Source organism: Lepisosteus oculatus, chromosome 4, assembly GCF_040954835.1.
Source record: "Lepisosteus oculatus isolate fLepOcu1 chromosome 4, fLepOcu1.hap2, whole genome shotgun sequence".
NCBI lineage: Eukaryota > Metazoa > Chordata > Actinopteri > Semionotiformes > Lepisosteidae > Lepisosteus > Lepisosteus oculatus.
The window spans coordinates 41,964,948-41,992,216 of record NC_090699.1 but is presented as its reverse complement, the minus strand read 5'-3'; the positions used below and the strand labels follow the sequence as shown (position 1 = coordinate 41,992,216).

Sequence of the window (27,269 nt, the reverse complement as noted above, 5' to 3'; positions counted from 1 at the left end):
AACATAAGTTTAATTGAATTTTATATGAACTATGAATGAAGCCTGTTTCATCAAGGCTTATTTCCACTGCTGGTCAGTGATTGAAAGAAGAACCCCAAAGCTTTCACAAAACTCTTAGGAAAAAGAGTCTGAGAGGTCATTTGCTGGAATTCAGTCAATACCTGTAACAAAAACGGTTTTGTTACAGGTTTTGCATCTTTCTTGAGCATTATCAGCTATTTTGACCCAACAGCAAGTAACTGGAAGGAAAAAAACAGGTAGTCAAAACCAGGTGTTTTATACAGGCAAAAGAAAAGGTGTTGATTTGTTTGTGGAGAAATCTATTCAGTCATGTGAAACATTGTCATGAATGAATGATTAGTAATGTGTACCTCTTAATTCTGGAAAATTATAATTTTTTTTTCCCAATGTTTCCAATCCATTTTTTTCTCATTCTGCACCTCACTTTAGATGTGGCAGTTACAAAATTTGCTTGGTGTTGCTACAAGGTTTTTGATACTAAAACGTTATTAACCTCTACTAGAAAAGTCTCTTAGCTCTGGTGCTTGAGGACCTCCTGTGTTTTTTTATTTTGTTCCAGCTAAGCCTTTAATTAAGCTAATGAAATGCCTTAATTGAACCATTTTGCTAAATTTGATTTTTTTAAACTCTGGTCTTCACTCATTCTTAGGTTTTAGAAATAACTTTTTAGGTGTACTGCTGCCAAGAAATGTGTCACAAACATTAAGCAGGTTATCAAGTGATGAAGTACAGACGCACATAAAAATAATGCTGTATCATACACTTCCGCAATAAGCCTTTTCTGTTTTTCATGAGGCTGATAAATGAAAATGAAAGGCAACCAGTCATTGACATGGTACTGTACGTTTAAATGCAGATACAGTATGTCTGAAATCCTGCAATTGAAGGTGATTTATTAATAAAATGGATATGATGAGTTTGAGAGCAATTAAAAAGAATGTGTAATCCTGAACTGTTTAATCAAATTACTCACTTAGCCTATGTTTTTAAAAGCTCAGACTTTTAAAAATGGGTAAAAGATCAAGGAGGTCCTGAAGACTAAAACTGAGTAATTTTGCTAGAGGACAGACCCAGGCTCACTCTTGTCACATATCCTGGTGGGGGCTGATCAGTGTGAGTAAGAGGCACAGCAGGAATCTGAACATACAGTATAAAAGGCTTTGGGACTTTGAGGGGCGTATGTCATATTCTCTTCACGCTGTGAGCTTTTTAGTGCTGCTTTTGTCCTCCAAACAAGGCATCATTGCAGATAATTTATAGAATGTGAAAGGGGCCATCCTAAATTAAAGGAAAAAAAACCCATCAATATTAGCTTCCTGCATATCTGGTTAACAATCTACCTCTCTATATCTTTCTTTTGCAATAGATATTAGATTTATTTTGATCTCCTGAGAGGTTTCTCTGGGTTCTGCATTACAGATACATTTGTGGTGAGGCAAGTGATAGAAATCGATACAATTAAAAGCTCTCAGACAGAGGCTGCATCAAAGAAGGGAGCAGACTCTTACCAGTAAATGTGATCAGTATTGCAAAGGATTCTTCTCCTAGCATTGGCAGAAAAATCCCTGGCTGCAGCCTGCTCCCATACTGTGCCTTTCTATGTAAAAAGCAGGCATACAGTTGGTGTGTATTACACTAGAGTCACTGCAAAGAGGGCGGTGGCAGGTTCAGTGTTGTAGGCTGTTAGCATACATCAACCCATTAGCAGTTTTGAATTTATGAACATTCACATTTCATTGGTTGTCATTTATGCAAATTTATTATTTATTTTGGTGAGAAGAGAACTGGAATTGACAGTTGTATACTCTAACTTAACCATCCTTATCTGAAATGGTCAATCTGCAGTCCTGTAGGGGCAGATTCATTCATTTTTAACTGCTTATTTTAAATGACTAGCTAGCAGAGACCTTAAAACGGTAAATTTACATCTTATTTGCAACTTCTTTATCCAGTACAGTGTTGCAGGGAAGACATAGTCTATCCAGGCAACCAATGCAAGGCAGTTTACACCCTTGGCAGAACACTCCAACACTCACATTCAGAGCACATTCAAACACTCACACCAGGGCCAATTTTCCCAGAAGCCAATCTATCTAGCAGCATGTCTTTGGATTGTAATAGAAAATGCAGCACCTGGTAGAAACCCATGCAAACATGAAGTGAATGTTTTAAAAGAAAGGAGGACTTGTAAAAATATTGTAATTTTTTTTAACTACATGACCAACTGAGAAACATAAAACCATTTCTGCATCTTACTGTATATCAAAACACAACCAATCCGAATGAAACTGGGTCTGTTAACACCTTAAACTTTGACACTCTTGAACTTCCCAACCTACCAAGCTGCACTTGGTGATTTCCCAGATAAAAGACCATAGATATCCCAGTTTTAAAGAAAACGAGCTGGTTGCATTTTCAAGACCCTTGGTTGACGTGATTTGAAACACAATGACAAAATAAAGGATAGTTAGGTTATTGTGCTGAATAAGTAAGTGCCCAGTCAGGGGAGTTTAATAAGCAGTTATGCTTAAATGTTACAGCTGCAGACTTGGAGGAAAAAATAGCATTGGAACAAAAATAGATAAATGATTTCACACTCTTCAGCTCATCAAACACAGTACTGGAACAATTAATGAGACGGAGACTTGGAGAATGAAAAAAAAACAGCTTCCTTTGCAAACCAAAATGTAAGCCTGTTTAAAAGTTAATCATTGTTTCAATCTTAAACCAGATTTTCATACTGTAGGTGGTGCTCTTTTTTTCCCCCCTGTCAACCCACTCCAGTTATTCTAAATTCTGTTTGAAGCGAAAAACCCCACCCAAATGCTGCAATTTGTGATCTGTACCTGTTGCAGTGCAGCAGTACGGTCAGTGCAGGGTTGAAGAGGAAGTAACCTGAGCTAACTTTAACATTCGGCATTCATGCTAATATCGTGCTACTGCTACAGAGGCGGCTTTGGGCGGTGGATGTCGGGACTCAGCAGATTTTTTTTCCCCCTCCTTCGCCGTCTGAATTATTGATTGGGGCTGGAGTGAAAAATCCTTGGTTTTCAGGCTTGCCGGCCCCAGCCCTTTTGTACGCAGTGGCTGAGTCTGTCTGAAAGTGATGGGAGAGAAGGGCCAGGCAGATGGAGCTCCCTACGATGGGATATGTCAGTACGCTCAGAAAATAACCTCTTGCTTCGGATTGGACGGTAAGGCACAAGCTTGCAGGGAGCGGAGAGTGTGTACAAATGTGCTGTTTTTTTTTTAAAGGAGTGTTATTTAAAGGCTTTTTTTCCTCTCTGTGATCAAAAATAACAGCTCAAGGAGAAGCCAGAGCACACATCTGCCAGCTGCAGCTCTGACCTATAGGGCTGTACAGTCAAAATGGGAAGCTGTTCTCGGTCTGCTGCAGTCTGATGAAATTTGAAATGAGAAAAAAAAATGTGGAATTAAAAACTCAAGAAAATGAGGAGTGTGTGTGTTGGGGGGGAGGGGGGTGGATGAGTAAGGCTTGCTGCAGTGACTGCAGCTTTTTCAGCTTCTTTGCTGGCTTTGGTGACTGAGGATGTATCTGTTGCCTGTTTACCTTGTGTTAACAAAAATATTATTCTGGGTTTCGTTCAGGATGTGTTGAATAGCATGTAAAACAATGAATAACATAAATGTTGTACATATAAGAATCTATCACATACCCTGTATATTACATATCGGTATTGAAACTGGTCGTTTTGCCAGTATTCTAAAATTACTATTTTTGTTGTCAGTTCTGTATATAAGACAACTAATTTATATTACACTTGTGACTGACAATAATGCTGGAAAGGGAATGTGATAATATTTCCCCTCTGCGTTTAAATGTCTGTAGTTTCTTTGTAGCTTGAGAGGTTACCAAACCACCTGTTTTTGTTACTGCTAGTTCATGAATCTGCCCAGTATCAAACACGCTGTTTAACAGGAATTTTGGAAAAAAAGGTCTCTATCTTGTTATGTTTTGGGAACTTGTTTATCAAAGTCATATTCTTTGTCATTTGATCTGATTTTTCTCTTTTTTAGAAGATGTTTTTGGCTGTTCCTACAGTATTTAAAACATACAATCCAAAGTAAAATCTTATTTTAATGTTTAAAGCACTAGGAAAGTTAAGTTTACAGTGAGTCATTTAGAAAGACTAATTTGAGTTTCAAAGGATTAGCTAAAATGTTCTATAGGAGTATAATTAAGACAATTCTCCACTTTTAAAAATAGAGTAGCTAATAAATTGGAGACCCAAGATATGTTATAAATTTAGAAGGGACCTATTTTTTTAATTTTGGTAAACAGTCTACTCTGTACACATCCCTGTGTTTAATGTGAATACGTAAGAGGATTTTCACGAGCTATTGTGACACTAGACAACAGAATGAAAGCAGCTGAATAAATGTGAATACTGTAAGAGTTGGCAAAATGCCTCTTTAATGTCTCTGCTTTTTGACAATGGTTTTGACATTTACGAGGATGATAATTACACAAAAAACTGTTCCAAAGTCACTGTGACATTTTATACCCTTATATTTTATGAATGGGGTTTTAGTAGTGTAAAAACTGGCATTTATTCCCCATTTTATAGTGGGAAGTAGTACATGTGGGAGTTGGTCTAGGCAAAAAGAAACGGAAGGATTTGATGTAACAACATGCAATTTCTACTGATCGGTTTTCTAGAAGACCTCGATGTCTTGCAGAAAGCATACGATTGAGTCCTATTTTGTCCAGGAAAAGATCATGAAAGCCAATGTATATGGATCATTACATCAGAGATCTGAAGGAGCGCTCTTCTTGACTGTCCCTTTGATAGGATCTGGGGTGTGTCCTCATTGTCTTATGGCTATCCTGGCCATCAGCAAAAAAAAAAAAGAAAGATTGGAAATAGATAAGATATGTGGCTCTCAAATCCTGACAAAAGGGTTGAGATTTAGGTGTGGTAAATGTGGTTGTAGATGCATGTTTAAGCGACTTGTGTGTTAAAACATGGAAAAAAAAATGGACAGAACAAAATCAACAGTACATCTTGGTGTAGCTTGAATTACCATGCAGTATTGTTATATACAGTACAACATTTACAGTTTACATCAGAATCATTCTTGTCGGGAGTAATGTTTCTCTGAATGTTTTTGGGTGGTAATGGGCTGGTAATGAAGCTGGATGCTCACATCCCTCCCTCATTAGGACCATCCTGGAGTCAAACTCTTGCTTAAACCCCTTGAGCCACATACAGTAGATGTCAGATGAACGGTATACTACATCTAAACGGTCATTGCACAAGGCTTTTGTTCTTCCACAGCCATCAGGATATAAATACTTTGATGAGGCTGCTACTGGTATGATCTTTGAGCTTCTTGCATGGGACATTTTGTGGATAATGGTTTTGGACTTCTGATACTGTACTTCTTTATGGTTTAAGCAAGGGCCGAAGTTAGATCAACTCTGGTAATTGACCCTAAGGTAATTACTATAGTTTAAAAAGGTTATAAAACATGGTGCTTCTGATAATGTATATGACTCCCTGTAGTCTCCCTAGCTCAATAAAATATGACTTGGAGGGTCATAATGTAACTAAGACCCATGATGGGCCTCAAAATAACACCTGTGACAGTACAGAAACTGGACTTGCGAATTGGACTTGAATTCTGTTGAATGTTGATGTGCTTTTGATATATGAAGTGATCATACTGTACCATGGCAAATGCCATTTTTAATGAAGTAATTTAAGACACATACACACTATTTTTTAATGCAAATGGGGTGCTCATATTTCTAAAAGTTGTGATTATTCAGCTAAAAATACTATGTCAAATAGTAGATAAATTATACTTTAGGGGCAGCGGTGGGGAGTACTAGTCAGGGCTCTTGACTTATAACTGAAAGGTTGTAGGTGCAGTTCTTGGGCAGGGCACTATTATTGTATTTGTAGTCTCAAGCAAGATTCTCTGCACAGTTTCAATTCCAAAAGTAGAGAGTATTGTACTGAGTACAAATGAAGATTGCTTTGTTAATGTAAACATCAACTTTCACTGTCACCCTGAAATTTTGTAATTGAACTCCCTGATCATTGGGGTGTGCACATGTATAATCTACAGCATGTCAGAATTGTAGTTTGGATGTTGGTTTGGATGGATTTCCTCCAGGTGCCCGGATTTCCTTCCATAGTCCAAAGACTTAATGGTAGGTTAATTGGCTTTTGGGAAAGCTGGCCCTGGTGGAACTGTGTGCCCTGTGATGGATTGCCATCCCATCTGGGATGTATGCTGCCTTGCACCTGTCGGTTGCTGGGATAGGGTCCGGATGTATGGATTAACATTACTGGAAGTATTTTTTACTAATGAAATATTGGAGTACTATTGCTAATATTCTGTGTTGTTTAATTTGTATTAGGGAGGTTTTCAGGAATGTGAAAAAGGTTGTAGTTCTTTCTTCCAAGAATGCTGGTAAGCATGATTTTGGGATATACAGTAACAATTTTTTAGCTATGATTAGATATATTGAATTTAAGGAGCTGTACAGTACGTCTATACTAATTGTGAAAGGAAGCAATGTCACTTTTTTCCAGCAGTTGGTTAAATCTACAGGAATGTTTCAGCCTTGGGTTAAACAAAAAAAAATCTAAATTACCCCCGTCAGTACAACTTTGGCCAGTAAACTATCTGCTAAATTGCATGATGCAGGATCTTAAAAATGGTCAAATGATTTATAAGGGCCATTGAGAAGCAATCTATAATTCATAAGGTATATAAAAAAAAAGACAAAGAGTAAAGCATATTTTTGTTAGCCCTTTTTTTTTCAATGATCCTGAAATGTTCTAAAAACAGTCATGTAGATACCATAAGATCTACTCTAATCCATCACTGTAGCAAAATGTAATACATTTAAAGTAATATTTTATTAAAATAAACAATTTTTGGTTGTAATCTGTGATCATATGGTTCCTACATAAATACTACAGAATGTACAAAAAATGCACAATTTCCTTTAGAAGTAAAGTTTAGCAGGCATATTTTTCCACTTAGATTAGTAACTTGATGCAATTAAGAAATGCATCAATTGAAAATGTGTTGCTTTTTCCAAAGCATGGTAATCAATATTAGATTGTATCCAATTGTTTAGAAGGATTAAGGTTTTTATTGTATTCAGAGCAAGGTGCTGTTACAGTTTTGGATATTGAAAGTATCAAAAAACCTTGCTTTTCTGCTGAGAGACTGATCAATTTAAATGTGTTGCTCTTGTCTCCAGTGCAACTGCTCTGGGACTCTGTCAATACTGAATCCTGTAATCCTGTTAATCTGAGAGGGAGAAGAATTCTTTGGAAGGCTAAACGAGGATACAGTGGTGGTCTCTTAACATCAGTTCTAGAAACCTTTATAAACATCTTAAGCAGAAATAAAAAGAAAAAAGCAGATTTAAAAGAAATAAATGATAAATATAGAAATGAGTATTTCACATTTAGCGAATACTTTTTTCCCACCTTTGTAGGGTTGCGTGTGTCAAACAAAACAGTTTTTTTCTAGACAATCTTATTCTTTATACAAATAATCTTACCAATGACATTATTATAATGCCACAGTATATCAGATGTATAATTGTGAATGAAGAGTGGGACTTTGTTCAGGGTCTAGCTGTCTTGAGTAAAGCACAGTAAAAACATTGTAAAAACTTTTTCAGTAGGGGATCTTGGGATTTGGGAGAATTTTTTTATCTCTGTCATTGAGATAGTCTTAGTGAAAGAGCTCTTGAAATCAGCTAGGTGCCCAAAGATTTAAAGCATGATTTACAGTATGGATAAACTATGAAACCCCAATCTCCTAATAGTTTTCTTGACTCTCTCTCATCTCTCATCCTAGCGTTAATCTCGCATCAGCAGGGTCTGCTTGTCAGCTATCCCGTCTCCATTTGGTGGTTTGAACCAAATCTTTGAGCCGACGTCGCCATTAAATGCGACCGAGAATACTCCAACTGCTGTCGGAGTGGGGGGGGGGAGAACAAAGTAATTTAGCCAATTCCTAGAGGGGAATTATCAGGAGGCATAGGAAATTTGGCCAGGACGTCGGGGTTACACCCCTACTCTTTTCGAGAAACACCCTGGGATTTTTAATCACCACAGAGAGTCAGGACCTCGGTTTTACGTCTCATCCGAAAGATGCCACTTGTTTACAGTATAGTGTCCCCATCACTATACTGGGGCATTAGGACCCACATGGACCGCAGGGTGAGTGCCCCCTGCTGGCCTCACTAACACCTCTTCCGGCAGCAACTTAGTTTCTAAGGAGGTCTCTCATCCAGGTACTGACCAGGCTCACACCTGCTTAGCTTCAGTTGGCTGCCAATTGTAAGTTGCAGGGTGACATGGCTGCTTAATAGTTTTCGAGACTGGAGGCTAAATATTCAAAGGAATCATACAATTAGCAATGTATACCTCAAGAAATGAACATCTAACAGGTAAAGGTTATGTTATGGGATTCCTTGCAGGAGCTGATTTCACTAAATGCTTGCTGTTATACTCTAAAACCCCTAAACTATACAATCTGCGTGTAAGAATCTGTTATTTATTTTGCTTTAGGTTGGTCAAAGCATAAATCCCCTGATTCTTAGTAAACATAAGCCCCGGCAAAATAGCTTTTGATATGCGCTGCTTGTCTTCCTTATTCAAACAAATGAAAAACAAGGATCTGTGCAAAAGCCCAGCAATAGACAAGGACTTTTTTTTTTAAATTGCACAGATGTGGATGAGCTTACCAAAAGCTCAGCTACAAGCAAATCAATGTTAGGAACTGTAATAATAAAAAAAAGAAGTTTTGTAATCTGCTTTAAAAAGTCTTACATCCCGGATATTAACTTTGGTATCGCTCTTTTTTTAATATACCCGCCCCATACACCAGGTGGACGGAGGGAGAAAGGGGTGGGCTTTTAATCACAAAGATTTAATGCTTGGGTCACCTGATTCATCTTAGAAGATAATCACTAAAAATACATCGTCCCTAATCTTCTTAAGTGAGCAAGAAGAAGCTTCTTGGCAAGCTTGTCTGCAGAGTGGTGGCCGGTAAGCAGCTTCTGCAAACCAGCCGTCTCCCTGCCGGCCCGTGAGAGCGCTGGGAGTCTCGGCCATGCCCTCCCTTCCCAATTTGAACAGTTTAGGGAAGCTGTGCGGCTCCTCGAGGAGTAAGGATGTGCCCCCGGCAAAGGTGAAACGGACGAACTCCGTGAAGCGCATGTCCATCATCGAGGACGGGCACATCGTAGAGGTGCTGTATCTCATCCCCAAACAGTCCATGAAGAAGCAGCTTCCATTGCTCAATCCAGACGACTATTACCTGTGTGAACGGCTGGCAGATGTGCAGATCAATCCGGAACAAGGTAAAGGTGGGAGCAGCCAGCTGTGTTTTTCTTTCTTTTACATGCAAGCTTTGGAAGTGGTCGATGATGAAGTACTGTATGAACCTAAGAAATAGACTTGTTTTTCACCACTTTCCCCCTAGATCCAAATTGGGTCCCCAGTGTTCTGAAAGTCCTGATTGGGGGGCGAAGTGGTCCCTAAAATAGTTTTGAATTTTGGAGACCAAAAAAAATTCAGAAAAGTTTTCACTGACCTCTTTGAAAATTGTCTTGATCTGAATCCAACTGTTTGGCTTTCACTTTTTACATTGGTCTTGAAATTGTTTCCTGCCTTGATACCCTACACTAGAAAAATATCAGTGATATTTTTTTTTATATATTGCAATGGTAAAGTGAACATTGGCTGGTATTTTGTTTTATTGTTCAAATGAAAAATTGTTTAGGCATCTATGTTTCTGAGGCACCAAAATGTCATGGTATTTGATATCATCATTGCCCTATGGATAATAGTTTTTTTCTATTACTGTATATGGTTGTTTTCGACATCCAGAAATGCAAGGGGAGAAAGTATAAATGGTATAAATGTATGTTAAAACTGTTTCTCAATGTCCAGCAAATTATATACTGTATTTGGCTGATGTATTTTAACTGCAGAGAATACCGCAGAAACCCACACTTTACTGCCAAGTGATGCTGAGAGCACAAGGACTTTGCTCTGAAGCTCTTGAAATACTGGTTCCGTTAGTGAGTGACTAGCATGAATCCACAATGTTTGCATGTTAAGATAAAATGTTACTTGATTAGTTTATAAAGAGTATACACAGGCATATTAACAAACATTTGAAAAAGGACCATAATTTCTCTCATTCCAGAAAAAAATCATCATGTTGAAAATTCACTTGGTTTATCAGGTCTGGTTCTGATCTTAGTGAAATAACTTCTAAGCTAACAATCAAATCATGCCATGTAGCATTTTTTGGGGAAAGCCACAAGGTCAGGATCCAAGATAATCTGTTCCAAGGCTTTCAAGATTGCCCTAATGGCTATGAGCCACTGGAAAGTACTGTATAGTAGTCTTAAACAAGCTGAACAATGCACTTGCACCACAACAAACATTAAAAACAGAAAAAAGGAATGAGGCTTCAATTCATCAATGTAAATAATAAAAAAATGACGTTTGTATTTCATGTAGTACATACCTGTATTTCAAACACTTATATATCATGTAATGAAATATCCTGAGTGGAAATGAAGAGAAATTTAAAAGGTTACCAAGTCTGCAATCAAATTTGTGTTTTTATGCGAGTTTGTTAAAAGAGATACGTATTTAATGGTTTCATTACCAGATATACAATGAAACCAGTACATTCAGTTTATAATTCCATTGTTTTCCATGATTCTTGACGCTTTACTTAATTTCACTTTTCTGCATTTTTATGACATAATGTGCCAGTGCAGTACTTGTAGATTAGTTATGTAAAATGAAGAGTATTATCCTCCTTCTTAGTTCTCACTAATGCTTTGTATTGGAAAAATTAACATCTCCTTTTCTAAATCAATGCTGGACCAAAGGATGTTGTTTTGGTAAACATACACCTACACTCTCTCAGCAGCTTTTTTTTTGTGTTGATTTTAGGAAACATTTACAGTACCAGTGTGAGTGAAACACTGATGGATAAACTTCCTCTGGACGGGTGTTAGGTAAAGAGGACTGATCTTAAGAGAAAACTGTAAGATCCTGTTAGTATGAACAATAATAATCCAGTGCTTGCAGTATCTCGGATAAAATGTCAACTGATTCATAAACATCTTACTTTTCATGCACAGGAATTATTAATTCATTATGCAGTCGGAATGAAGTTTAAATGAAACTGAAAAAATAAACTTGTATCCCTTATTAAAAGGAGAAGAAAAGACCGTGGTAGGTGGTATTGTATTAAAAGGCTTTGTGCGCTCTTCATTGTGGTTTTTCATAGACTACAAATATTCTGTGTTTTGGAAAAAAATGGAATCAGTCCAGCCAATCACAGTTGATCTGGATCCATTTTAACACCAGTGCTCCATGACCTGCCACTTTCTCTCCCCATTTTTACTATCATTTTGCTTTTCTCAGGGATTGTAGAGTTTTTACTCCCTGCTTGAGGCCATTCTGTATTGTAAAGAATTTAAAAGAAAACTCTTTAGCACTGTGGTATGCAAAGCATAATAGAGAATGTTTTAAAATAAATGACTGATTTCTATATGTAAATGTAATGAATCTTCAGAAAAACTTAATTGTGAAAACCCTGTTATGTATACATCATGATGTCAAGCAAATCTACCTTTTTACAGTATGTAAGATGCTGAGGAAAGGATTCCACACTCAAATCTCTATTCAGATGTGTAGAGACTTGATAAATTTTCTTGCAGTCATATTGATCGAGTCATTTGTCAAAGAAACAAAAAGAATAGAAAAGAATTGGAACAATATTCTTCTCCATGCATTTGTAAAACAAATTAACATAAAGTTTGTAATGTCTTAGCATACAAAAACATTTTTATTGTGTTCTCAGCATTGTGATCAAGGATTTTGACTGAAAATTTAGCAGGTCTTGCTGTTTTGCATACCAGAATGTACAGTCTTTTTCTTTTACATTTCTGAGTAATTGTCCTATACACTTTGCCATATCCTTTAGTGTGTGGGTGGTGGGTTCTTTATAAGAACCATAATTTGGAATTATATTTTTATATTTTGTCTAGTTTGGGAAATATTAAATGTCTGACAAGATAAGAACATATAAGTTTCAGTGAAAGGAGACCATTTGGTCCAACCAAGAAAAAAACAAATTAATCCAAGGACATTTTTACATTGACATTTTCAATGTCTTTGAGTATTCAGAAATGAAATTAAATGCATTTTAATTTAATTGAATGAAATGAAATTAGATGCACTACTTTACATCTCAAACACACATTAAGAAACATTAAGAAAGTCACATGTATAAGTATACAGTTTAAGGTAAGTAGATTATACTTATTGTGCTGCAGATCACTGGACAGCTACACGACTTGCTTATTAATTGCAAGGAAAAATAGATAAAGGTAGTTTTTATCAGTTTTTGTTAGAAGTCTATCAAGGTGGTCAGTATCATTGACTTGCCCTGCTACAACAAGAAGCCTGCATGTCATTTGTATTTTTCATTTAGTAAAGATTTTACATATTGTATTTTTGTTATCCATGCATTTTGAGTACATAGTTAATACATGTCTTTTTACAGTTTTTCCTATTTTCTGACTTTTTTGTTGTTTTGAGATTTTAGTCCAAGGTCAGTTTCCTGTGTAAGAAGAGGCTGTCATGGGGAGTCCCTTTCTTTTTGTATGCAAATGGAATCGGAGCTAGTTTTCCTGGGAGGGATCATTATTATCCATTGTTCCTAAGTGTACTCCCTGCAGTTTTGGCGACTGCGGGGAGTAACATGTGGTGAATAAGTAAATGCAAATTGTTCACCACACTGTGCTTTAAGTACTTTAAGTGCTTTAAGTGCTTCCTCCCTTCCTCCAAGCCAAACTTGGAAAAAGGCAAAAAAAATCCAGCTAGAGTCACTGGATTGTAGTTATCCATTATTTCTTCTGATTTGTCCAAGGTTTCATACTTGTCCTTCCCCTCAAATGGTTAGAGGCTGACATTTCCTGGTCCTGGAGGCTACACCCCTTCTCATGAGAAGATATATACTTTATTGATCCCGTGAGGGAAATTGCAGTGCAACAGCAGCTTAACACAGTAAACATAGCAACAGTGTAACAAAATTATAATATATTATGATACAAACAATACAATCAGTACGGTCAGTGAGAAGTGCACTAAGAAGAGTTGCTCACAGTCCAGAATATACAAAGAACAAACCAGAATAGTACACAAAAAGTTGTATTGCACATTATAAATATATTGCACAAGTCCCTGGCATATATTGCACAAAAAACAGTTGTAAATGGGAAAAGCCAGATGAGTGTAGTATTCCTTGCATTTTCGGCGCTTGTGTTTTGGAGAGGGATGGCACTTCCTCTTTTATGCTCAGAAACTTAAAGTGAATATTCTCATTCCGCTTTTCTTCTCTATTCGGTTTTTCCCTTTTGTTTCTTTTGGAAATGGTTTTGCCTAGCTCTTTCCCCCACCACTTTCCTCTAAAGCTTTCTCTCTTTCCAGGCTGGGAAGCTGAGGACCCTGGCTACATTTCCTTTAGATTTTTTTTTGTCTGGAGTTCATTACTGCATACTGCATGTCTAGACTTAATGTTGTCAAAATGAATGTTGCAGAGGTCAAAATCGTATTTGTGCGTTGGCAGACTATATTGGGGAGTGCAAGTAGGTGTCAGCTTGGAATTGCAAGCACGTTGGAAACATTTTTTATATTACGTTATTGCAAATGGAGATTTATTTAAAAAATCAGTTAGTCATTTAGCAGATGCTGTTAATTGAAGGGCTTTAGTTACAGGCCCTTCAGCTGGAAGACCAAGCAGGTGATGGTTTGTGTCCAATTCCAAGCAAAGTGGGCATTAAAATATAAAATCAGCATGTTAGGATCAAAGCATTGAACTGCTTGTATGGAAGAAGAATTAGGACATGGTTTTGGAAGCAGTGTTTGGACTCTTACTGGTTAAAAGTAAAAAATATCATAGCTTTTACAGTGTTTTAAAGAAACATAAATTACAATGTACTGTTGGATCAGTGTTGACTAATCTATTTAAAACCTGGAAGTTTCTTTGAACTTGTTACAATGTGCAGAAAGTGAACAGCATCCAGGAATTGTGCTGTAGAGAAAGGGAGTGGGGGTTTTCTTTGGTGATCCTGCACATTGTAATTAAGTCTTTGACCCACCACTAGTCGTAGCACACAGCTTGTATAGTCTACATAGCCTTATCTAATCTGATTCATTCTGAGCTGAAGCCATGATTCAGAAAAATAATCAAAACAAAACAATTGGTTAATCCTCTAATATTTTGGCATGGAACAAATGAGTTTCAGAAGGCACTCTCAATCCAACTGAAAGAAAAAAATTGGTTTAGTTTATGTGCTTATTTTTAAAAACAGTCTGAAATGGAAGAAAGTTTTCCAAAAGTATTGGGACAACAGTCAAAACGTTACAGTTAAGCAATTTGTACCTATGGACATGAGATGTACAAATTTTTGGAGGTAAACTGAAAGATGACACAGTAGAATTGAAAGACGAAAATTTAATGGACAAAGGATATCAAGATAACCTTTACTAACCTGCTAGACGTTAGAGCATGGAAAGAAAAGTTCTTCAATTAACACCACCTCAGCTGTGAATTACTTGTAAAGCATTTGTGAAGTAAAATTGCCTGCCTTTTTAAGAGTTTATAACATTCACAGAAATGTAATAACCCTGACATTTTTTTAGGTCTGTATTCACTTTTGTTTTTTGTTTATAAAACTGTTTTTAAAGAGAGAGTCGTGTACGTTTAGAGTGTTACGCTCAAGTTTCAAGAATACAAAATTTTGGCAGATCCTTGCAGACCCTCATGTACAGCAAGCAAATGGGTGCTTTTTTAGGTTGATCTCTTTTGAGGAGAAAACAATTAAGTCATCCATCCACTTTCAGTATGAATGACATGGTAGCTAGCACATTAGAGGAAAGTGCCACAATTTAGAAAGCACGCAGTGGTTGAAGATAACAATAACGTTAATGACCTTTGCTTTTTAAATCTCCACTGATGTTACACTGTAATTGCCTTGCTCTTTTCTTCAAATCCTAGAGACACTGGAATATCATTAAGGAGATTGAGAGAGGGATTGACCAGATTGGCAAAATCTTTTGACTAGAACCAGTGGATTACTCTCTATATCCTGAGCACTCTATTACATAAGGCTTTCTGCTTAGTGATGGCTCATGATACTGCAAAGGAGGCACATTATACACTGACTCAACATAAAACAACCCCTAGCCTTTCTTTTTATACAGCTCTGTTAAATAGCATCACAGTTCTTCATATTCTTTGAAATGGTAAAGAAAATGTGATGAAAAATATTTTTTTATCATCAGTGTGGGTAATGGAAGATGCAGGAATATGGGCTAGTGTTAGCAGTGATGTGGAACGAGATAAATGTTTTAAAGTATCATCAGTTTCTTTATTCTGTATATTTTATATTATACTTTAATAGCATTAGTACAGCATGTACACAACTCCTGCAGCAGTGTTAAAATGGATCAAACAACAAGATAACAGTGAAATATCTTATGCCAATGGTTGATTGTTAAAATTATTTTTGCTTTTGAAAATTTATTTTTGTTGTTTGTATTTTCTGAATGTGATTGTAAAAGTTTGATATTGCATATCTAATAAGGGACATTTGAGCTATGGGAAAGGAAAACAGTAAGATATTTTGTTTTTTTTTTAAGGGAAGGGAGGAAATTCATATGGAAATGGTTGGTAACATCATTGCACAGCAGAATTTTAGTTTTGGCATCCATTTAATTGAAAGGTGGATGAGGCAGGTGTTAGAAAAAATATTAAAATATTTAATGTATTTTAATTTCCCAAGTTTATAGTTTGATAAAAACATTTTGAAGGTATGATGTACAGTAATCTCTTTTGTTACAAGCTATATTTTGCCTAAAAACGTACTCATAAGGTGAAAGCTTGAAAAATGGAAATTAAAAACCCATTACTTCCAATTTTGTAATCTGTGATTGGTTCCAGAACTAAAAGCTGTTGCCTCAGACACAAAGACTTCACCTTAATACACCACAGAACAGTACCTACTGTGAGTATGAAAACAATAACATTCATGGTTAGTCATGTTATTCAAATAGTCATCAGCCAACGCATAAACAGTACAGTAGGTAGGAAAGCAATAATGCTTTTCTCTTTTCTGGCATAGCACAGTCATTACATTGTTACAGTCATTTAGCAAATGTATAAGCATTAGGTACTGTCCTGTAGCGTATACACCTGATGCACACAAGTCTTTATTACTAAAAGTTAAAATGTAATTTAAAAAGTAAATTCCCTTATCCAAGAAGATGTAGAAAATGAAGAATCTTGGCAATGCTTTGCAAGAGCCCAGCTTGTAACAGTAAAGTAAAATCGATCAATTTTCTAAATGTTTTATCCAATACAAGGTTGCAGAGGAGCCTCTCCCAGCAAGCAGTGGTCGTAAGGAAGGATGCTGCCCATCGCAGGGAACACACACTGACCCAAACACATAAACACTCTCACGTACAGTACTTGTAGAAATATAGTTAAAGCTAGAACTGGGAGAAGTGCAAGAAATTTCACATGTATAAGTTTTCACAGTCTTGTAATTGAAAAAAAAACATTTACAGTAGCTGTAATCATAACATCATTTTTTTTCATTATATATTCATTATTTTTGCTCGTTTGTTTGCGAGTTTTGAAAAGTCCATTCCATTCCACTCCATTCCTGACAGTCAAATTTACTAGTTTTTATTTCACTCTAAACACTTAATCTGTACGTACAGATGCACTGGACTTTTTATGGCACCAAACTTGGAACATTTGGAAATTCAAGCTGTTTACTCTGCAATTAAAAAATGTTCTTATGTCATTATTAATGTAACTTCATGTATAATAATATTACATTGAAAACAGAATTTAGATTTTTAAAGGGTGGTTTTGAAGTGCATAAGTGCATATGAAAAGTGCTATACAAGTGTAAGCAATTATTATTATTATTATTATTATTATTATTATTATTATTATTATTATTATTATTATTATTATAAGGTAGCAGCTTTTCCTTATGTTTAAAGTCTTTTGCCATTTGTATTGAGAAGGCTATGACTTCATATTTGAGAGAACATATTATAAAAAATAAATGTGATTGATCCATAAATCATGAGCTTACTATATCTCTTCTTACTGCTATGATTTGTTTAAGGAATTCTGTAACCTAATAATTAAGAAATGGCTCTGTTTTTTGTTCCCCTATCAGCAATGGTTAAAGCAAAAATAAATTTACCTAGGTTACCCTTTCAAAGCGAGCTCAAAAATTTTTGGCTGAAGGAAAATAAATGCAAATGAAGTAAATGCTTTGTGTTTAGTATGGACTAATGATTCTTTGTCATGTTTTGTATAGTCCAAGTACTGTAGTTCCATACAACACCGCATGTTTTAAATTCCAGCAGTAGTACCGTACTATTCCTGTAGGGGGTATCTGTGCACAGTTATCGTGCTGTACTCGTCCAAGTTACAGAGAGTGAGATGTGGGAAGATAGCAAACAGTAGTGAAATGTAAAAAAATATTCCTTTCTAGAACATGCATTGCCTTTGGAAGTCATGACACATACAAATACTGGGGTTTAAATCAAAGGGAATGCTTTTTTTTTTGCTATGTTATGCTATGATAAACAGCAACTGGAATGATTTCCAAGATTGTTAGTGTCAATAACAACATATAAACACCCTGTTTTACTTTACAAATCTTTGGGTAAGAACATGGCTTTCCAAGGTTCTATTTTTGAGTGCTAGGGTGCTTTATTAAACACTAATTTCAAATTTAACTACTGTATGCTTCATGAATTAATATTTATTTCATTTAAGTCATAAATTGTTGCAGATTGTATCTTAATTTACCCATACAATTTCTAAAAGAAAGTTATCTAGCTGTGTGATATGAATACCTAATATATATACTATATAGGATTAGGCAAATTATTAGTTCAGTGAGCAATTTTATTATTGAAGGCTTTTGCATATACTGTAGTGCATGGTTTTTCTTTTCAACAGGACATGGTAAACCCTGGACCAGGCAGTATGTTGAGATAAAGACCAGGTACCTCTAATACTACAGTAGTTGACTGTAGGCTGATAAAACTCTACACATTGGTGTGTGTGTGTCCTTTCCTTAGTGTTATTGTTTTTAAATTCATTGTCTGCATTGACATGTGATGCAAGTTCACCCAAGGCACCTAATTATTAACAATTGATACATAACTACAAGGACTAAAAAAGACAGTCAGGTGTGTTCCTTTTTTTCCCAAAAGTATTCTTGATTCACTTAAGGAATTTTCCAGTGAGAGGTAAGATGTGGTCTTTAGGTCCAGTGCAGTACTAGATAGTACTTTGGGTGGCTCATAGTCGTATAAGCTTTATAACACTGGGTTTTTAAATGACTTTACAAATAATACATATTTTACCTTTCTTCATTGAAATATTGACAGAATTAAGAAGAAAGTATTCCATGCATTTATTTCACCCAGGTTGAAGTAATGCATCCTTTTTTTTTGCTGGACTTTTCTCTGGGCAAAATTCTGCAGCAATTTCTTTGTGCTTATCAAAAACAGCTTCTAACTCCTGTCTCTAGAGAGAGTTACAGTAACTGTAAGCAACAGGACTTTAAAATCAGTTCTATCACAAAATGGAATGATAATAGAATATTTATCAGAGCTGTGTGGCTGTCAGTTTCTATATGCTGCAAGGTTGAGTGGTCATGACCTTCTGTGTTCTGAGAGTGAAACTTAGGAAAGTTGCTTTTTGTGTTTGGCAGATGTAGAAGTGTCTCTTCTACTGCCAGAACATGTTAGAGATTCATTGTCTGCTTTTTTCCCGTCTACTACATCTACAAGAACTATGTTTCTGTTTTCATTTGTCTTGGTAGTTGTCTGTTTATGCATTTTTGAGTGTCTTCTTTTCTGATCTTTGTCATCTGTTATGTTTTCTGTAAATCTGTTTCATTTTTGTAATATACTTTGCATATATTTCCTTTTCGTACCACGTGTTCCAAAGTATTTCAGAGTTTCTCTTGAACTGAGTGAGCAGGGAATATCAAAGAATGAAAATATTCTGGGAGGAAGACATGTTTCATTGACATTCAGCAACTTTGCAAGTTAACAGCATACAAAAAAGGAATATTGATCTTTATGTGGAGATATACCAAGCTTTTCTTTTTTAAAGAAAACTTGCTTTTTGTATGCTTTAACATAAGAAGGTTATGTTCTCTCTTATCTTGCTCAGTGTGTCACACCCTCTTCCACATGTTTTCTCTCAAACTCAGGCCTGGTTTTGTTTTGTAAAAATTCAAGAAAGTTTGCTTTTCTTAAGTGACAAGTAAAACCTGCACATTACTTTTTCTAAAGTGCAAGTGCATTTAAAAAAGTCTAGGCAATTTTAAAACTCATCTTAAAGAATACATTCCTGCTTGCTTGTAATTTGGAAGCGTTTCATCTTTAGAATGTAATCCTAAAATGTAGAGTACATCACTTCTGATTAAAAAAAAGCTGTGTAGCTGATGTTCCTTCCCTAAATGGTCTGAGAAAAAATACCATGTAGGATTAAATCAATTGAACTTCCTTATCTCCGGACAAGATATCAACTACTGTCTCTGTTCTGCGTAGGGAAGGAAATAATTGCCATTTTATAAAATATTAAATTCAGCTTGATTTCAAAGTTTTGAGTCCCTGATTACATATCTATACTTTTGGTGTAATAATGTAGTGTAATGTACTCTGAACACTTTTATCCCTTCAGAAAAGACTCCCATGAGCAAATGGGTTGTTGTGAAAACTGAGGGAGACCTTTTCATATAAAGTATAAGAAAACACAACACTACATCAGGGTTACAGACATTACCTTAAAGCCATGATCAGATGAGTAATATGTATGGGAGTGATTGGACATACTGTTTTGTTTATTATTGTTTCTGGACCTGTAAGTAAATAATTGTTGGTAGCATTGTAATGATACCAGCACCCTAGTAAATAAACAATACTTTCTGTGTACATCTACCAAAAAAAATTGTTTTCCACAAAATGCCATATTAACGTATCTTAAAGTATGTTAATTAGTTTGTTTATCTTGAATGTGATCTGAGGTAATGAATTCAGAAGTGAACCTTTACAGATCTGTATATACAGTACCAATATACAGGCCACTGCAATGGCAGTTAAAGTCGTTGTAAGAAATCATACATTTTCATAAGGTGTAAAACCCCAGGTGGTTTGTTCTTAAGTAGTATGGTTTTTGAAACAGCAATTGCTGTTAAAACATTAATGTACAATTTAATATGGTACTATTCAGTAAAACAGTATTCTTTCCCCTAGTGTATACAACAGAGTATGTGCCTGTACAGCAGTGTGCATTAGTTAGGTAAATTGATCATTGCCACATTATACTTCATGCCCACACCCTCCCTCACTTTGCCACAGTGAAATGAAAGTTTAATTTGAAAAGGAAGGGGGTACATTTGAAATCTTCGAACTGCAAATCCAGGTAGCAGGCCCACTGGTTATTTCCTGATCTGCACCAGACTGCAGGTCCACTTGCTTACGCGGAGCTTAAATCTTCATGCTTGCAGCCGCCCGAGGTTTTGGTATTGATGTGCAGATGGCGTAGAGCTACAGTGGAGCCATTTTAATGGGCTTTGGGGATTTTCATTTACCCCGTGAAACGGTTTTCAGTTTCCCAAGAAATGCAATGCCCCAAGTTCCCTTGAAAATGTTGCGCAATTTCTGGCTGTATATTATCTAAGATTAAACTAAATGAATAAATTAATCTTTTCCAAACTTTTCTTTGGCAGCTAGGCTTACGTGTTTGAGAAAATTAGTTTGTTAAAGGTCAAGCATTATTATATATGGAATTCAGGGTAAATAATCCTGTGTTTATGGCTAGTGTCAAGAGTAATAGGTGGCTGTGTACTGGGGCAAGTGTCATCTAAAGCTCTTGCTAAAGCTGTTACATGTGGTTTTGACATCAGAGCATAGCAGTCTTTGAACTCTGTGTGTTCTTCTGTCATAGAACAGCTGTCACAATCATGCAGAAAACACCACCATAGCAAAACTGTCTTTACACATCATCAGAAAGGAATTCTAAACTAGTTAAAATCATGGCTTTCTGTTTCACTTTCTGTTTCACATTTTTAAATGTGTAATAGTGACATACTATAGGTATTTTGCTTAACAATTTGTTGAGTGCTGTTAAAGCTTTAAATCTGAACTGCATAGAAGAATTTGGATGACTATCTTTAAACAAGGGTTGATTCATTCTAGAGGAAGTTAAGATCTCTTGAACTTTTCTCTCACGTTCTGTGTGGACTTCACGTCCTTCTTTTGAACAGAACTTTGTTGCACATCTATACTGTAAATTGGTTGGGTGAGGGCATTTTTTATGGTCTGTTTTATAAGACTACAGTACAAAATCCATCATATTTCCTATATCAGGATATGAACATTATGTGAAGCCCAAATCCATTTGATCTTTAGGAATTGTAATGCTGTATGCTGCTGTAAATATATAAGCTCACACCTTAGTATGTTTTGTAATATGAGCCTCTCAATTGAGAAGATAGAATCTGCACACTTCTATGCAAAACTCCTAGAGAGCTTCTTCTCCAACTTAGTTAGGATTTGTACCAATTTGTGTGAAGTTCAGATCTTGGCAGTACAGCACTAGAATGATAACCTAAGTACTATAAGCCTTGAGCCTCATGGTTTGTGATGAGAACCTCTGTATGGAAATAATCTTATGATGTCCTTTCTGTATATTGTCATAATTCATTTTGCAATGTCATTTGAAGGTTACCACCTTGTGTTTTTTTGTAGTTCAACCGCATATAGTCATAATAGTCTTTTTTGAAAAGTTCACTTTTCCAGTATTTTATATAACTAATAGGGTTCTGTTTGATTAACTGATTTGATGTTGGTTTCATTCTGTAGTTATTCATTATTTCATTGGAAAGAAGTTTATAATTAACTTTAACCCACTGCAGCCTTCTGCAAAACAAGATATCAGATATTAATTGATCTGTAAATTGCTCCAGTTGGACAACATTAAAAGCTGGCAAAATGCACCCTAGATCATATTCTGCATTTTTCCTAATGGTTTGAAATAAGCTGAGTGAGGATAACTACTTCATCTTCTGTACTGCACCTTGTTTGTAAGTAATTTGATAAGCATCAAGTTTACTGTTTACTTAATTTACTGCCTGCAATTAAGAACCAGAATCCTCTACAATGACTTCAGCAAAACTGTCTTTAGAGTAGTCTACAATCATTGTGTTCTTAGGGAGGGGTATAATATGGGAGGTTTTCCATATTACAGGAAAACCTGTGTCCACAGGCATCTGAAAAATTGGTTGCCACACTGGAGCTTAAGCTCGCCAAAAAATCTAAAACTACAGTAAATGCACTTATTATCGAGACCCACTTGCCTTGCAACATTTCTGCACAGAAAATTATTCATAAATGGATCTACATTACTAATAACCCTTCTGAACAGTTTAGTGAAATTGAGTTTGATAATGTTAGAGGCGTCCACTGAGGAATTGGAACCAAATCAAATAGCATTTGATTTTTGTTAGTATCCACGACTTCAAGATTTTTACAGTTTGTCACATTATTCAGTACCTCTGTCCCCTAAAGAAAGACTTTACTAAAGCCCACCCCAACCCCAGAAAAAAATACCATATAGGTTAGAATTTTAATGACTCATCACCTATCAAATCTCGCAAGACACTATCTGGTCTCTGTTCATATAATTTGTTTATTGAATTTTTTTCCCCATAGTAGCGTTTCTCAGGCTTGTCTGTTTTTTGGGAGAATTTAAGGTGGTGTCAGTGACTGGAACAGATTAAGGGAGCTGGAATTTACATTTGTTACATGGCAGCAGCTGCAACCTGGTTATTGCAGCAGAAAAGGGGCAGAGTCCACTGTGGGGAGGAGGGAGAGGGAGAGAGGGAGGGGGATTGGAAAGCAAAGCAAAGCAATCCACACTCTTTAGGCTGTCATTTTTTTGGGATCGACGAGCTCTATCATTCTCGCGAGCGTCCACTGAATTAAGGGGAGAATCCGGCTGAATCTGAAGAGCTTTGTGGAGGTTAACTGCTCCTCACCTGACTCACCGGTGACTTTGAACTGAACCGCAGGGGATTCGCCGGAACAAATGGTTGTGGTTAAGGAAAAAGGTAAAGTATCATGGCAGGTTAGAGATGTTCCCATTAACTGCATCAAGGTTTGATTTTACAACCACTGCATACTTATCTACTGCAAACCTGTAGATTAACCTGAGGTTACTTTTGGGTGTCTGGACTGAGAATGGATGGGCGACTTTAGGGTATTCTTCGATTCATGCTGGGCAAATGTAAGCAGTGAAACAGGATTTACTGAATGTTGTCATTGGCTGTCTGTACTCGCATATTCAGACATCCATAGAAACGGAATATAAATACATACTTACTGTGGGAATTTTTTATGACAATTCAGTGCTTTATACCCCCTGCAATTAATCTTCTCTGTTAAATCATTTTCCTTTTAAAGGAAGGATAGAGGCTGTTCTGAATTTATGCCTTGTAAATGTTTACATTTTTGCCGTGTGGTGAAAAAAACGGAAAAAGCCCTTTAATGTGATTTGCTTTAGCAGACCCAGTTTGTATTCAAATGAAAACCCCATTTGGCAATCCCACCTCAATTATTTGGAGTGTAAATTATTTTGGAGAATTTCTGTAATTCTTCTTGTATATTCACGGGAGCTGTCTAAAACCACTGTGCTTTGCACAGTTTATTGAGTGATGGTTCTAATGGTGCAGTACACTCACGTTAGCCTCCAATGGGTCTGTTTTCATGATTAATTACAGTCATGGTTTGTAAGCTTATCATACCAATTACAGCACAATGAAATATCCTGTAGGATTACTGTTCTGTTCACTCTGCATGTTAATATTTGTCCTTAACTATTTGGTATGGCCTCAAAATAGATAGAATGCTCTAAAGGTGAAAGATCCTGTCCTTGCTTTAAGTTTAGCTTTTTTAGAATCTGTGTTATGACATTGTATTATTGTAATTGACTATAGAGCATTCAATTGTTATATAAAACAACACATTGGGTATTAACCATTTAATAGTTTTACTGTGTGACTGTGTTACGATTTACAATTGCTTTGTATGATAGCAGCACAAATTCTTGTGTTACAGTTTACAGAAGTAAATGGAAGCACAACAGTGGTTCTTGGTGAGATAACATTTGGCAAAGACCATACATTCAGGTTGTTTTAAAAATAGCATAAGCGTATGGAAAACATAATCAACTGCAAAATTAGCCTCCAATTGTAACCATGGTAACCATTAAAAGGGATATTCCAGTGTTTTTTTAGACTTTAGGTCCTGTTCATTTAAATCGTATTATCCCACTGTGCAATTCTTGAACATGTGAGTTAATTAAAAAATGTAATGATATTGAGTCTTTGCTAGACTTTGTGGGTTGCCTATTTTATAAACCTTTTGCTTTTTAAAGACTGTACTGTTAAAAGCTGAAAGTTCAATGATTTAACCCCTCTCATTCCTCTGCATTAATCATCCAGGTTTACTCTGAGGAAACAAAGGAATATAAAAACAAATAAAGGATGGTTTATTGCACTCAGGCTATAAAATATGACTAATGCTTTTGTGGATAAAAAAGAATGCTTCTGCTGACTCCTCCTCTTTATGGATATCTATTTCCAGGAAGCAAGTAATAAGAAAAGGAAGACTAACTTGAAAAATGGCTGAAATATTTTCTTAATGAGTACTCATAGAGGAATCAAGGAGGAATGTGGTTCCAGTACATTAATCTCTGCTTACAGTACATGGTGACCAGTAGATTTGAGGATTTTAGAACTCTTAAAAGTATACTTGGTCTGTGCCACCTTGTTTTAGTTTATCTAGCAAGCTAACTCCATTAATGGGGAAAGCACATTCTTCAGATACTGTACAGCTATGCTGGGAGTGTTCTCATCCTTCTTCCTTTGATCTGTAGGTTGATGGAGAAAAGAGGTTTGCCGTATTAAATGTACACTTCCTGCTTACTGTACTTGCATCATTACACATTTTAGCTATCAAATTCCTTCAAGACTGCATTTTTGAGCTTGTATGACAAGGCACCAGCTTACAAGATGTCAAAATCTATTTATCTCTGTGCTGAAGATATTCCTGTAGAAATCATGGATGGATCGGAAGGGTAGATATTTAATTATCTTTTTTTGGATTTTTGAAACGGGGAGGTTTTTTTTTTTGCTCTGAATTGCCTCTAGAGATTTGTAACTGCCTCCACTTCAGCAGACACACTCCTTGCCTTTCTGAGTGGCCTGAGCCATTCTCATTTAATGAAGTAGTTTAAAGGTTTTTTTGATTATGCATGGTTAGGAGACTTGTGAATCTCAACAGACATATCAATGTGGCACTCTAGCCTTTGTGAGATGTGGTAATTGTTGCCAGGGTAGGAGTTGATATAACTCAGAATTGGAACAAAGTGATATTGGTACTGTAGCTCCTTTTTTAAGTTGAGAACTTCATCATCTTAGGAAAAACTATAATATGTCAGTAACTGTATGTGAATTACTACATCTAAGCAACATACTAATAAAAGATAACTCATACAAAACATTTTTAATGTAGCTATTCTCCACAGTTCACGAAAATTAATATAATGAAAAGGTTTGAGTGAGGAGCTTTTGAGTGAGGAGATTTTAATTTTGTACAATAAACTAGTATTCTAGAAAATGTATATGGTGTTTTATCTGAGAAACATTGAAAAGATGATGGTCCTGGAGCAAGAAACATGTACAGTAAGAGGTTTAAGGGCCAATGTTGAATAAAGCAAGCTTACAATGCACACTATACAGTACTAAATAAGAAATTCATGTTGAGTTTAATTTTGAAAGAACCAATAGTTTATGCTGTTGTGTTGTGTTTAAAGGGGAACTGCAACACTATTTTTAAATATCAGGTTAGAAAGAATCAGCACTGATAAGTGTATTTCAAGAATTGCATCACGTCACAATTCGTGGGAACTCTCACTCTCACCCATGGCGAGACCAGGGGATGGCGACAATATGGCAACTATACAGTATAGTACTTTCACGAAGTTCACGACTTTGTGCTTAATTCAAAATTTTTCTACACTGTCAAAGCATTTATTTTGTTACCAAGATGTAGTAACCAGCCTGAGAAATTGGAACTGCAGTTCCCGGTTTAACAATTCAGTAACTCTTAAAGTGAAAATAAGGTCTCCTCTTCATCTGTGGAAACTGTTTGTTCAGATTACACGTGATTCCTCATTGCCCTGTTTGAAATTAAATAAAAAAACTACTGTTGAGAAGCCCTCAGTTTACTTTTTTCATACAGAACTTTCAACTCTTACGTTGTTGTGTAAATACAAGATAGTTCTACAAGACAGATGTTTTAGCTTTATTGTAAAACACATTTGCATAAAGCTTTCAATGCTCTTGAGCATTCGTCTTCTCTTAAGGGTGATATTCCTTACTTAGGTTTCAGTAATACTGAAGTAAAATTACTTACAGTACACTTCTGTTTGTCTGTTCTGCAATTGGCTTGATTATTTCCCACATTGGACATATCTCAAAGGCTAATTAAAACACGCTCTTGTGTGCTGCTGCCTGGCTTTGGGTTTACTGAAAGCTTACAGTGAACCGGATTTCTGCTTAATAGCTTTGTACCACTGATCTGAGGATTATTACTGTTTTAGAATCTCTGCAGGGGCTCGTAAGCTAAGGATGAGCTTGCAGCACAAGTCTTTGAACTAGTGAAAACCCAGAGACCTGAAGGTGGTGCTCCTCATTATAGTGGACGGAGGTCTCACCCAGGGGGTTTTACAAGACCTACATGAGAAATCATGTAAAGGGGAGCATACTGCATGGTTAGTACATTCCTGCTGCATCTGTTTTCAGGGAGAGACCCTCATTAGAAGAACCAAGGGCAAGTTTTTCTTGAGGATCAGAAAATTTGACTTGAGGAAGCTTGTAATATACTGCACATTGGGTTGGTACAACAAACTTACAATTAAATGAAGGCTCTTTAGCAGAATTTGCATGGGCAATGTTCTCTTAAGATGATTATTGTATTTTTTGTATTCTTGCAAATTCTGTTTCTGTCTCTTTACCCTCTAGGCTGGTAGTAGTG

General features: G+C 36.1%; 1 protein-coding gene across 28 annotated transcripts in view; it reads left to right on the top strand.

Annotated features, from left to right (window-relative positions):
- The window catches only part of ablim1b (actin binding LIM protein 1b), a 165,298-nt gene that overhangs the window by 30,796 nt on the left and 107,233 nt on the right, over positions 1-27,269 (top strand). For 5 of the 28 annotated variants that reach the window (XM_069189231.1, XM_069189225.1, XM_069189227.1 and 2 more), the window contains exon 1: positions 9,093-9,385. The exons of 1 other annotated variant lie outside the window; for it this stretch is intronic. In XM_069189231.1, coding sequence (XP_069045332.1) covers positions 9,136-9,385 — 250 coding nt within the window. In that variant the 5' untranslated portion in view covers positions 9,093-9,135. Of the gene's footprint in view, positions 1-3,112; positions 3,216-9,090; positions 9,386-23,101; positions 23,282-27,269 lie in introns of those variants that run through there. 22 more of the 28 variants (XM_069189233.1, XM_069189228.1, XM_069189224.1 and 19 more) reach the window with 12 other exon arrangements.